At 38.7% G+C, this 14,366-nt stretch overlaps 1 protein-coding gene across 3 annotated transcripts in view; it reads left to right on the top strand.

Annotated features, from left to right (window-relative positions):
• cdc14b (cell division cycle 14B) overlaps positions 1-14,366 on the top strand; it is a 93,379-nt gene that overhangs the window by 25,620 nt on the left and 53,393 nt on the right. For all 3 annotated transcript variants that reach the window (XM_060838481.1, XM_060838490.1, XM_060838499.1), the window contains exon 4: positions 6,802-6,894. In XM_060838481.1, the coding sequence (XP_060694464.1) occupies positions 6,802-6,894 (93 nt within the window). The remainder of the gene's footprint in view (positions 1-6,801; positions 6,895-14,366) is intronic.

The raw sequence follows: 14,366 nt of genomic DNA, 5'->3' as shown, positions 1-14,366 counted from the left end.
GTATACAGAGGATGTGTAAACATGATTGTAATTGGAGGTATTCCACTTGTGTGGAGTTGCTGTCTAATTGCCTTTATATCAAGTAGCGTAAATCTCTTTTTTTATTTTGAGAAGCTAAGTAGCTGATGAATATTGAACTCATCACTGAGCATTGACCATTTATGTTTGCTGAGGGACTCCAAACAAGGTGAAGATTGGTCATGTTTTGTTGAGGTTGATATACTTGTTTCCATGACACTGAATCTGCTCTTGTCAGTGACAATAAATAGGTTTTCATCCATATATACCTTGTCTCTGTGGCACTGCTGAATGTTCAAGCATATTAAAAAGGTCATAAAAGTTTGGCATTCAAGTTGTTTCCATGGGTGAACAAATTTTTATGTCCTATCAGACAGTGAATTCCTGGGAACTACTCATTTGTTTTGCATTTTTAAGTTTTTTTTGTTTGGTTTTGACAAGTTGACACCAAAATTGGAGGTGTAGTACACAGTGAAGAAGGTTACTTCCAAGTACAATGGGACCTTGCTGAGATGGGCCAATGGACCAAGGACTGGCAGATCCAGCTTAATGTAGAAAAATGTGAAATACTGCATTTTGATAAGGCAAACCAGGGCAGGATTTGTACAATTAATGGTAGGGTCCTGGGGAATGTTGCTGAAAAACGTGACCTAGGGGTGCAGACGCATAGTTCCTTGAAAGTGAAGTCGCAAGTAGACAGGATGAAGAAAGTGTTTTAGTACGCTTGCCTTCATTGGTCAGTGCATTGAGTATAGGAGTTGGGATGGCAAGTTGCGACAGTACAGGACAGTTTTAAAATGTTCAATTCTGGTCTCCCTGCTGTAAGAAGGATGTTAAGAAGCTTGAAAGGGTTCAGAAAAGATTTACAAGGCCATTGCTGGGGTTGTGAGGTTTGAGCGATAAGAAGCTGCTGAATAGGCTGGGGCTTTCTTCCCTGGAGAATTAGAGTCTGAAGACTTGAGCTTTATAAAATGATGAGGGGCATAGATAAGATGAAGAGCTAAGGTCTCTTCCCCCAGTGTTGAAGAGTTCAAAATTACAGGACATAGGTTTAAGTTGAGTAGGGAAAGAAGCAAAAGGGACCTCAGGGGCACCTGTTTCATGTAGGGAATGTATGGAATGAGCTGTCAAGGAAGTGTGAAGGCTGGTACAATTACAACATTTTAAAAGGCATCTGGATGGGTATATGAATAGGAAGGTTTGGGGGGGATATGGGCCAAGTACTGGCAAATGGGACTAGATTAATTTAGGATATCTGGTCAGCATGGATGAGTTGGGCCGAAGGGTCTGTTTTTGTATTGTATAATTCTATGACTCTGTTTCTAATTCACTGCTAACTTTCATGTGCTGGACATGACAAAATATATTCAGAGTGTGGAGTGGCAACACAATGATGATCTCATTTCAAGCTTAGTGAAGACTTTTTGAATGTTTTTACTTGTAGATTCTCTAAGTTGCCTCTAGTAAGTGCAATAGCCAATTTTCAGTTTTCTGATTTGCTTCTCACTTCTTCATGTATCAGAAGATGGGGCATCCTCAAAAAAAAGGTTTAATTTTTGAGTTGTCGTCATTTTATTAGGGCATAATTGTCTCAAATTTCCAATTCTTCACTCCATCGGCTTTTTCTTATGTGAATGTGTAGGACTGCTATTACATTGTGAAGATACAAATGATAGTTCTGTAGAGATATCAAAAGCATAGGTTATAATCAGCAATGGTAGGAGAGTGTGAGATCAAACATCTGAGATCCCATTGCTGCTAAAATAAAGCTTCTGTGATGATTAGATATTGACCCTGTAAAATTAGTGTATTTTTCTAAATTTCAAACCTAAAATGCAGTATACAGAAAGTAGACAAAGACCTTCCAAAAATGTCATAACTTTCATATTTTCAAAATGTCTTTTGGAAAGTTTATTTTTTCCAGTAAGATACAGTGTGAATGCTTTTTAATCAGAACTTTGCATGCATTTAAAATGTGAGTTCTTTTTATTTTCCTCCTACACTCCTTTGCTGGAGCTTTAAGTGGGCAAATGCACATTGCAGTTTTCAGTACATTATAATTGGTACAATTCTAAACATATTTCTGAGCTGAAAAATTGACCATGACTCCAACTGTGGAGCCCCAAATATGCATTTTCTAGCTTAAAAATGGTGGTCAACTTTTGAGATTAAGCTTAAATATGTTTTGTTGATGGCTGCATTGACTGATGATGCAATCTCCTGTACCTATTACAAAACCATACTGTAACATTCAGCTGAAAATTTAAGGTCTTCTCTTCCTTAATCTTGAGCTATAGATTCAAGTAAGTTTTTAGCCATCAATGTTAACCTAATCTGTTGATACTTGATTTATGGTAACATTACGATACATGATATGGGAGGATGTGCATAATTATTTCTGTTTTCATTCTGGAAATAATTTTTTGGGTAGAGAATTTAAACAAAAATATTGCAAACAATAACATGGTATTTTCCAGAAAGCCTACAGTGGAATTGAATTTGATAGCATGTGAAAACTTAATTCAGTATTACTGAAAGCAGATCTTGAGGTCGAATTGATCTATTTAAATTAATTCTTACTTCTGAGTGTGTTACAATTGTTTTTATGTTCGCACCAGATGCTCACGTAGTTGCAGAATTACTTAATGAGTACAGGATTACTTAATATACTGAGCACAAATGATATTTTCATCGACCCATTTTGCAAAATATCCTGTTGTGGGTAAACCTAGGATGATTGTCAAGTGCCATGCTTATCTTGGGATGACTGTGCAATAAATGAATCGGTCAACATTTACCTTCGATAAGGGTAGGCAGTTTAGAAAGGACCTCTTTTTTTAAAAGGGTGTATTTAAGAACAACAGCAACACTGATAAGTGGAGTGTTGCAGTTTATTAGTACCCATTCAAGTAACATACAGCTTTTGTTGCAAGGTGAGAGCTAACTGGGCATTATCTCAGTGTTAGTACTGAGATGTTGAAAGGCACATTTTGAAATCATAACTTCAAGATCTTTCATCTGAAAGATGATGGTGAACTATTTGCAGTAAGGTGTAAGATATAGCTTGAGGACAAACATGAATCATGTGACATCATGCATCTCTCACTCCTGAAATTTGTTCTTCAATTGAGCATGGATCTGATTTCCTGCTCAGCTGAGCAGGTGCAGATGGATCATGGTGGCCATTTTTGCATTGGGAACACACCCTTTGCAATTAAAATGTGTATTAAGAAATTCATTGAAAGTAGCCATCCACAGGTGTGGTTTGGCTGTGTCTTAAGACCTGGTGAATATTATTAATTTGAAATTATGATGCCTCGTATACATTGATTCCTTATTCTAAAGCTACTTCACATGGCATTACATTAAGCTGCTGTCACAAAAGCTGCTTTTTAAAGATTAGATTACCTACAGTGTGGAAACAGGCCTTTGGCCCAACAAATTCGTACCGACCCTCCAAAGAGTATCCCACCCAGACTTGCTTCCCTGCGTTTACCACTGACTGATGCAGCTAATACTGTGGGCAACTTAGCATGGCCAGTTCACCTAATTTGCACATCTTTGGACTGTGGGAGGAAACCGGAGCCCCCGGAGGAAACCCACGCAGACACTGGGAGAATGTGCAAACTCCACGCAGTTGCCCAAGGCTAGAATTGAACCTGTGTCCTTGACACTGAGGCTGTAATGCTAACCACTGGGCCACCATGCCGCCCCACACTTACCATTTTAACCTCAGTCTTGCCTTTACTTTGATTTCTATGTCATTCCTCCTTGAAGGCATTGAATAATTTCCCAGAGGACAGATTGCATTCTGAACTGAAAAGTGATGATGAGAAGGACACTGGTGCTGCCACAACTGTTTTATTTAAGTGTTTTTTTCCCCTTCTTCCCTCTTCCTCAGCCTCTTCAACTTCTCTTTCTTTACTCTCCTGATAAATGAATTAGGGTACTCCAACCATTGAATGAAAATTGCCTTTGAGGACCTTGTGTAGGAGTATGTATGTGTGCTTTTTCTTTCTCCAAGAGGCTACTTGTTTGGAGTGGTGTAGGAGAGTTGAGTGTGATACAGCAGATATCAAGTCTAAGTTCAATCCTTTACTTTGACTGTATCTTTCCCTGGTTTTATTACGACCATTTGGTTAACTAGATTGTAATCATATACCCTGACCCCACTTCAACCTTTTGCAATGCCTCCAGTGCCATTCTGTTTTTGAAAAGTTGCAATCCTCCGATTAATTAGCTGAGATCCAGAATTGTCATCTTGATGAGCTATCTGAAGTGCACTTTTTTTAATATCAAAGATTGAGTGTGAAATCACTTTTATCTACCCTGACAAGTTAAGCATTATCACTAAGCCATTAGGATGAAATTCACCTGACTTTGATGTCTTATCGTTGCGGCCTATTAGACACTAATAAAATAATCAGACGCTTTCTGAAATCTTGTTTTCAGAGAGCAATAAGGCAACAACTCTGAGTAGGCTGATGTGGTTCCTATTATCAAATAGAGTTACCACACCAAACATTTGTGTACACTGTACAGGAACATGGGTAGAAGCCAACTACCTTTAACATGCAAATTTGGAACATTAACGCATAAAAGTTCCAAGTCCGCAACATGGTGCTTGTTTAGAGTTAGTGGTAAATGTGATAATACTTATAATATGTAGGGTTAGATCAATAGTACATACTGACTTATTTTGGAGCAGAGCATGTTTTTAAATAACAAACGTGCATATAGAGAGGGTCAGATCGCATTTTCAGCTTCAGTTTCCAATTATGGAACATTAATACAGTTCAGTATTGGATAGCATATTAAATAATGTGAAGAATAAACTGCATAGGATTCCTATGGACTTTAATGTCTATTTTTGACTTGTGTACTGGTGCTCAATTTGTAGAATGCTTTCTTGTAAAATGACTATGTTGGAAAGAAGCTTGTTGTTTCCTTAAGAGCTAGAATTAGGCAGATGGTGCTCAATCAAGTGCACTTGCCACTATGTGTAACTGAATAGATATATTTGGATTTGTACTATTGCAATGGTTTTGTAGAACAAGAACTTTAAACCTGATGCTATATATCAGACCGCACATTTAAAAACTCTGAAATATGCTTACACATTTTATGGTGTGAAGCTGAATGATACTGTTGAAACATTGATAAAATATCAACCAAAATCTCCTGATGCAGCCTTTGGTCATTTGAAGCTAAAACTGCTAGATTCTGACATCAAAATTAAAATCAACTCATGGTCTACCATGTGAGCATTTATTCCTACCTTAAAATGTAGGACTCAAATATGGACTCTGTAGGAGTCACCTCAAAACATGGGTCATACTATTGCCTGCCAAAGATCCTATCTGTTAACTGGGAGGACGAGCACAAGTGACTACAGTACAAAATTATGCAAGTTAGGATGAATTGGCATCTTAATTTTGACAAGAGGATGTCTGATGTAAGTATCAATCATCACAAAATAGAATAATTAGATATGGGCTTATTTTGTATTACCAACTGGTGTATCTTGGCTTTTGGATTTTTTTTCTGGGATAAAGTTTTTCTTCTATACCAAATCTGTCCATTCCCAGCACTGATATTCACCTTTTTAGCATGCAGTTCAGCCCAAAACTGATAGACTTAATCTTTTATCAATAACATTTAATGACTTAAAAACAAACATGGCAGTCAGATTGAGTTTATTAACCTGTGTCCAATGATTTCATTGAAATTGTCTGTTGAATTGTTCACAATTTAAAGGGCTTTTGCAAAATTGGAGAGGCTAGCATCACATCACAAAGTCAGACTGTCTCTTCAAGAAGAGAGATACATTGTGGCTGGTTGAGGTAATAGACCTGGTTACACGAGTGTGACCAAGACTTCGTTTGTAGGATGGCTCAGTAGGGCAGAGATGAGCTTCAAGATTTTCCAGAGCTGCACGGAAGGCCTTTTGAAAAGATGGAGAGGTGTCCTCTGTCTACAGGGAGCTATGAAGCCTTTTGTAACAAATGAATGTACACTTCTGTAGCATTCAGTGTTAGGAGCTTATTCCTAAGGACCTGAATAAAATGGCACAAAATAAGTTTAATGACCTTTTGATGTTTTAGTTGTAAGTTCGTGGTCTGCAATGTTAACTGTTTCTCTTTCTGCAGTTGCTGCCTGACCTGTTGAGTATTTGCAGCATTTTCAATTTTTATAAAACTTTTTAATGTGGGAGCCCCATTACGTGGTTTGAAAACAAAGGAAGAGGGCAGACTTAAATTTCTAAAGCATTGTTTCACAACTGCCATGGACCATCGTGAAGCAAATGAATGGCTGATGAAGTATCTTTGAATTGTCATCACTGTTGCATTATAGTGAGCCAAAGAGCATTCATTATAGTGAAATAATGCTTTTTTTCTGGTACTGCCTGAGATATAATGCCAGGAGCTTTTGCATTATTTTGCCACTAGATTTAGAGCAAGCCTCCATTTAACCTCTCATCTGAAAGACTAGCTCTGATCACGAGGTATTGATGGAGCATTGCAACTTGCCAGTTGCATTGGCCACTTTGTCTCTGATCCAATTATCTCCTAATCCCATTTCACTGATAAGCTACTGTGATTTACTTTGCAGAACACCATGAAAAATTGACTAGTTAGACAAAATGGTTTTAAAGCTGACATGCTGTTTCCAGCAAAATTAAAAAGTGCATTGGCAACACTGTCAAATTATAAATAACATTTGTCACTTAGCTTACTACATCCAGCTTTAGTTGCATTGTGATCATGTTTGTTTTTGTTGTAGTCATTTACTATGGGGAGGAAGAAAATAGTTCACTACACAGGCTGTGATCAGAAGAAACAAGCAAATGCAGCAGTCCTAATTGGGTCCTTTTCGGTAAGTGTATTGTGATCCATTTTAAATATGTTGTTATTTCATAGAAGTGCTATGGGATGTTCTTTCATTTGAGCTGAAATGCAAGAGTTACGTCGGTTCAGTTAATAGTGGGGTAAGGTGTGTTTTAAGCAGAGCACATGGGCCATGAGACCACAAGGTTTGGGAGCAGAATTGACTCATTCAGCCCATCAAGTCTGCTTTACCATTTGATCATGGCTAACATTTCTTAACCCCATCCTCCTACTTTCTCCCTATAACCTTTTTTTGATCTGTCTTCTAATTCAGAACCTATCTATCTCTGTCTTAAATGCACTCAATGATGTGGCCTCCGCAATAAGCCTCACAGATTAACCACTTTGTAGCTGAAGGAATTCCTTCTTATCTCTGTTCTAAAGGGTTTTCTCTTCACTCTGAGTCTGAGCCCTTAGGACATAGTGTCTCCTAGTGAAAACATCTTCTCTACATCCACCTTATCCAATCCTCTCTGAAACCAACAGAATACTTTTGGATCTCCCTTCATCCTTCTAAACGCCATTGAGTACAGACCAAGAATACTCATAGGGCAAGTCCTTCGTCCCAGGGATCATTCCTATAAACTTCCTCTGGACCCCCTCTTTTCTTAGATACAGAGCCTAAAATTGCTCAGTGTTCCAATTGAGGTCTATCCCATAGCCTTTGATAGTCTTGATAGTATATTTCTGTTGTTGTATTCTTCCCTGTTGAAATGAATGCTAATGTTGTATTTGCCTTCTTCGCTGCCATATTAACCCAAAGACAATTCTTAAGTAAGACTCCCGAGTAATTTTGTGCTTCAGAATTCCGAAGCCATTTAGCTTATTGATGCCTCTGCTCTCCTGACCAAGTGTATAATCTCTCACTAACCCACATTGCATTTCATTTTCCACTTTGCTCACTCTCCCAGCCTGTCCAAGTCCTTCTGCAACCTTGCTTCTTCAACAACACTTGTCCATCCACCCATCCTTGTCATTTGTAAACTCAGATCCTTCATCCATATCATTAGTGTATAATTTGTAGTCCCAAAATTGACCTGTATGGAACTCCACAGTCATCAGCTATTATCCTGAAAAAGACCTTTTTTAACTCTAGTCTCAGTCTTCTGTCAGTCAGCCAATCTCTATCTATGCCAGTACTTTGTCCCTAACATCATGAGCTCCTATCTTATTTAGCGGCTTCCTGCGTGGACCTTGTCAGATGCCTTCTGGAAATCACGTCCACTGGCTCTCCTTTGTTGAACTTGCTCATTACCACCTCAAAGAATTCTACCTGATTTGACAGGTATGACCTCCCTTTGATGAAGCCATGCTGACTCAGCCCTATTTTACCATACACTTCCAAGTACTCCACAATCTCATCCTTAATAATAACTCTCAAATCTTACCAATGGCCATGGTCAGGCTAACCAGCCTACAATTTCCAGTCTTCTGCCTCCCTTCTTTAAATAGGGGTGCTACATTGGAAAATAATTAATCACCTAGGACCCTCCTGACTCCAGTGACTCCTAAAAGATCACCACCAATGTATGTACAATCTCTCTAGCTATCTCCTTCAGAACTGTGGTATGTAGTCTGTCTGATCTGTTTATCTACCTCCCAGATCTGTCAGATTTCCCAGCACCTTCTTCTTAGTGAAGGCTACTTCGTTCACCTCTGCAATCTCTTCCCCCCCCCCCCCCCCCAAACTTTGGCATACTGCAGGCGTCGACCACTGAAAACGTGCAAAAACTGTATTCCATTCCTCCTTTTTTTTTTCCATTTACTACTACTCCAGTGGTCCAATGTCCACACTTAACCCCCTCTCTTACCTTTTTTACATATGTAAAATAAAAACACCTGAAATTTTCTTTTAATATTACCAGTTAACTTAGTCTCATGTTCATCTTTCTCCCTTATTGCTCTTTTTAAACTTTCTTTTAACTGTCCACCTCCCACCCCTCCTACCCCGTCCTCTGGCTTCCCGCTAATCTTTGTCATATTGTATTTTTTTCTTTTGCTTTCATGCTGTCCCTGAGGTCCCTTGTCAGCAATGGTTCCATCGTCCTCCTTTTGTACGCTTCTGCTTCCTTGTGATGAATTTCTGCTGAGTCTCCCGAATTACCCTCTGAAACGGCTGCAGTTGCTGTTCCACCATCTTCCTGACTAGGTTTCCCTTCCAGTCAACTCTAGCCAGCATCTCCCTCATCTTTACATTTCCTGAGGTAACTGTATCATTTTTTCATATCAGAGTAACTAATTAATGAGGAAGAAAAACTAACGGGGAGATTACATCGCTCCTCTACGAACCTGAAAAGGACTGGATGTTTTTCTGTTTCATTCATAATTTTATGCAATGCTTAAAATAATTCCTGGCATTCAATAAGCACTCAAGCAAGATAATACATTTTATGTACAATTCAAGACCTTAAGATTGCTTTGTTTTAGGATCCTGAGCTAAATTGGTTGTCATGCAGCAGTTTGTACATAGGCTATTTTTTATGAATTTGCTTGTGGTTGCAGGTATTGAAGATGTGGACGGCATGGTGGTACAGTGGTTAGCACTGCTGCCTCACAGCGCCAGAGACCCGGGTTCAATTCCCGCCTCAGGCGACTCTCTGTGTGGAGTTTGCACATTTTCCCCGTGTCTGCGTGGGTTTCCTCCCACAGTCCAAAAAATGTGCAGGTTAGGTGAATTGGCCATGCTAAATTGCCCGTAGTGTTAGGTAAGGGGTAAATGTAGGAGTATGGGTCTGGGGGATATATGCTTCAGCGGGTCGGTGTGGACTTGTTGGACCCAAGGGCCTGTTTCCATACTGTAAGTAACCTAATCTAATCTAATGTTCATTATGGCACTTTTTTTCCCCCCCCCTGTAATATAGAATTGTAACTTTAAGTGACACATGTTTAAGGTCTTTTTACTTGCACGAATAAGGTTAGTAAATGCAGAGACACAAATGTCCAAGCTTGAGATTTTAGCCCTGATTGCTTGCTGAATGTTATAGCTTCCTCAGCTTTACCAAGTGGCAATCTTGGCATTGGCATATGACCTTTACTGAACACTTCATATCTTCCAAGTTAAAAATCAACAAAAGGTTATAGTCCAACAGGTTTATTTGGAAGTACTAGCTTTTGGAGTGCTGCTCCTTCATCAGGTAGCTGTGGAGCAGAATCATTCATTCCTTATTTTGATGATGCTGCTCAAAGGATTTAAATGGTAATCACAGTAATTTTCGAAAATTACTTATTACAAGATTGATATATTATGGTTTCCATTTTTAGATTTCTTTCATTCAAAATGAATAATTGTACAGATCCCATTTGCAGCATCTCTGGAGAGGAAAACAAAATTTAACTTTTCAACTCCAGAATCAGTTCTATTTTTCACTCTTGCTCTCGCTCTTGTGATGCTCATAGGCCTTCTGTGTTTATCCAGCAATAGTGAGAGGGAATTTGTTTAAGGAAACAGACCCTGTTACAAAGGTAAAGAATATTATTTAGTGGGTCCAGACCTCACTGAAGTTAGAGGGAGAATCACCAGTGGTCATGGTCCATGTTGATAGCATAAGCAGTCCTGCAGGCAAACTTTAGGGAATTAGGAAAAAGAGTAGCAAGCTGGACCTCCACAATTGTTAATCTCCCGATTTACTAGGTTATCAAATGCTAGTGAGCATAGACACTGAGAATAGAGCAAATCAATGCTTTGAAGTTGTGAAGCAAAGAGGGTTTTAAATGCTTGGAACATCTGCTTTAGTGCTGACGCCTGAACAGAAACATTAGTTTTTTCTTTCACTTTTTGCTAGTGTTTTGGGGGAGGGATTAAATTCATTTTGCAGGAGTGTTGGAACTAGAAGATAATAGTGGAGGGGAAAGAACCAGTACACACACAGTGCACAGAATTGGGATAGACAGATCTAGAGTAGATAACATCAAGTTATTAGCTCTGACCCAGACCAAGTGGAATCTAAATTAGGTTTACTCTACATGTGTCTGCAAAATAAGATCAGTAAGCTGGTAACCTTCATGTGTAGTAATGGTGACAAAAGAAACTTGGTTTAAAGAAGATCTGGACTGGGTATTATTATCTTTGCTGTACACTTTCTATCTAAGATAAGAAAGAAAGGGGATTTTATAATACTGATTAATGCAAATACAAATTGTTGGAGAGAGGATATCTGAGAGTGGCTAAAGGCACAATTGATTTGGTTAAAGCTCAGAAGCAGTAGCAGTATCATATTTAATGGATGTATTATATACACCAGCACTAGTTGGAAAGATATGAATGAATATATTTGGAGGGAAATTATAAGGAAACTATATAGAGCATTTCTAATGTGGGACTTTTCTAGTGCATCTTTAGAGTATAATTCTGAAATTTATTCTATAAGATGGCATGAAGTTTGTGAATTATGTTCATGAAAGTTTGCTGGATCTGTACATTTCTTGACCTCGTAAGAGACATTTCTGGCACTGGTTCTGGGAAATCAGTTAGGTCAAGTGGATACAGTGTTAGCATGCAATACTCAGGGGACAATGATCATTGTATGAGGAGGTTCATGCTGTGGTAAAAAGTGAGTAAAAATTTTGTAAGGATAACTTCAACGAGGTCTAGCTAGGTACATTGGAATCAAAAATTGACAGGAATAACTGAATAATGGCTCTCTTTTAAGTGGAGATACACTCAATACATTCCTACAAAGAGGAAAGATGGAGCAAACAAACAAGCGCACCTCAATGATACAAAGAGTAACATGAAAGAGAAAAGGAGTGCAGAAAATAGATGTTAAAATTCAAGATGGGGAACCATGCTGAAAATATAGTCCTTTTTAGAGGACAAATGTAAAAATTGAGGCAGAGTATAAGAGATGGTTAGCCAATGTAAGAGGGAAACTGAAAGTCTTCAATAGGTAGATAAATAGTAAGAGGGTGGTAAAAAGGAGGAATGTGTCCCATTGAGGACAAAAAAGAATTTGTGCATAGTTGAGGTATTAAACAATAATTTATATTAATTTTAACTAAGATAGAAATATGCAAATCATAGTGGAAAAAATAGGTAATTGGGAAAAATTTACATGTTGATATGACACAGTCCAAAGATGTGCAGGTGAGGTGAATTGGCTATGCTAAATTGCCCATAGTGTTAGGTAAGGGGTTAATGTAGGGGTATGGGTGGGTTGCGCTTCGGCGGGTCGGTGTGGACTTGTTGGGCCGAAGGGCCTGTTTCCACACTGTAAGTCTAATCTAATCAATGACATCGTCTTTCCATCCTCATACAGTGTAGGACCAGCTGACAATTGAAAATGTTAAGTTTTTTCATAATAAAAAATGGTCTAAGGATAAGGCTGACAGCTACAGATCAGTCAGTTTAACCTCCGCTGGGAACACTTTTAGAAGTGATAATCTGGGACAAAATTAACCAGCATTGATTTGTAAAGGGAAAGTTGTATTTAACAAGATGGAGCTTCTTGATAATTTAACAGAAAATGCTGAAGGTAATGCAGTTGGTGTGGGGTTTTTTAATCACTCATAAGATTTGGGCATCGGTGTTTGGGCAAGCATTTGTAGCTCATCTCGAGTTGCCCTTATAGTGGTGGTAAGCTGTCTTTTTAACTGTTGCCATCCCCTGTGATGTACGTACACCCACAAAATTATTAAAGGAGGAGTTCCAGGATTTTTACCCATTGACACTGAAAGAATGGGGATATATTTTCAAGTCAGGATGGTGTGTGAATTGGAGGCTCACTTGTAGGTGGTTATGTTCTTATCTATCTACTGCCCTTGTCCTTCTAGGTGGCAGTGGTCATGGGTTTGGAAGGTGGTGTCTAAGCAGCCTTGGTGAATTTTTGCAGTGCATCTTGTAGATGGTACATACTAGTGCTACTTCCTGTCATTGTTAGAGTGACTGGCACTGCACCTAAAAACAATCAAGCGGGTTGCTTTGTACTGGATGGTGTCAGACTCCTTCAGTGTTGCTGGAACTACACTCATCCAGGTAAGTGGTGGTATTCCATCACCACCTTCCTGACTTACGCCTTGTAGCTGATAGACTGACTCTGGGGAGTCAGGAGGTGAGTTGCTCACTGCAAGATCCCTAGCCTCTGACCTGCTGTTGTAGCCATTCTACTTAGGATTAGTTCAGTTCAGTTTTGGTCAATGGTAACTCCCAACATGTTAGTGGAATTTTCAGCGGTGATACCATTGAAAGCCAAGGGGAGGTGGTTAGTAGGGTCACCAAATATGAATCAAGGGCAGAATCATATGATTTTTGTATAAATACATTTACTTACCCATGCAGAGATACAGAGGCCTTTTCTGTTTTTCTCCTGCTGTATTCATGTCAGTGTAGTCTAACATGGCATATGCCAGGAAAAGATTTTGGAACACTTCTAGTTTGTGTGGTGTAATACCATCCTATTAACCTGGCATTACATTTTGAATGTTCAAAATATAATTCACACTTGCTGTCACTTGCACACAATTTTTGTAATTTGTTTGGAGTACTGCAGTTGATTATTTACTTTCTATATAATTAACTGAGAGCTCTCATTAGAATTACATAAACATACCTACTTCCACACAATGATGAGGATGAATTTGTAATGTTACTGTGCTGTCTCTATAGAGTTTTATAGTAGAACTTCTCTCAGCACATTAAAACTCTGATTTAAATTTTGCCTTTAAGTGAGATCAGGGAGATCCTAACCAAACCTATTCTCTGCTAAAGAGTAGGTTTTGAAATGAAAGAAAGAAATACAAAATGTAATTTTTTTTGTGAGGAAATTAGGGATGATGGTAAGAATTATCAACCATAGTAATTTTCACTACAGGTTGCACTTATGTAATTTCCATAATAGATTTTGCCCAGGACCAACCAATGACGGGCTTATGCCCGAAACGTCGAATCTCCTGTTCCTTGGATGCTGCCCGACCTGCTGCGCTTTTCCAGCAACACATTTTCAACCAATGCAGAATCTGGATTGCATAATTAACTCCTCTACAGACCAGCAGTATTTTGCCTTTTCTAAATAAAACATTGTGGTTAAAGTTTTCATTGCTGGAATGAGTGAAGAAAATGGTTATCTTGAAAATCTATATGAAAAAGATTTTAAATGAAATAGAATAATAAGCACATTGGATGGGAAGGAGGGTAACTTTGATAATTGTACTAGATGAATGATAACATCTTGAAACTGGAAATAAAATTTGGGTGAAACTGAATATGACAAGAATAAAGTTATTTTTGGTGGGTTACAAGGAAAATTAGGTGGAACAGGTAAGCATAATAGTTTGAGGTGAGCAGTGAAAAAACGGATGGATGATGAAATGGTCAGCAAAGTTGATGCATTTCTCCTGTGTAGAAACCAGAGGGCTGCTTTAATTATCTTTCGGCAGGGTGAGGGCAAGGGTATAGTCTGCTCACTCCTGTCCCTACCACCTCAGCTTAGCAAATCAGCATTGGGCATCTAATATTGACACTGCCAC

This window comes from Hemiscyllium ocellatum, chromosome 2 (assembly GCF_020745735.1).
Source record: "Hemiscyllium ocellatum isolate sHemOce1 chromosome 2, sHemOce1.pat.X.cur, whole genome shotgun sequence".
Taxonomy (NCBI): Eukaryota; Metazoa; Chordata; class Chondrichthyes; order Orectolobiformes; family Hemiscylliidae; genus Hemiscyllium; species Hemiscyllium ocellatum.
The sequence above is the reverse complement of the archived record's forward strand: the minus strand, read 5'-3'. Positions and strand labels throughout refer to the sequence as shown.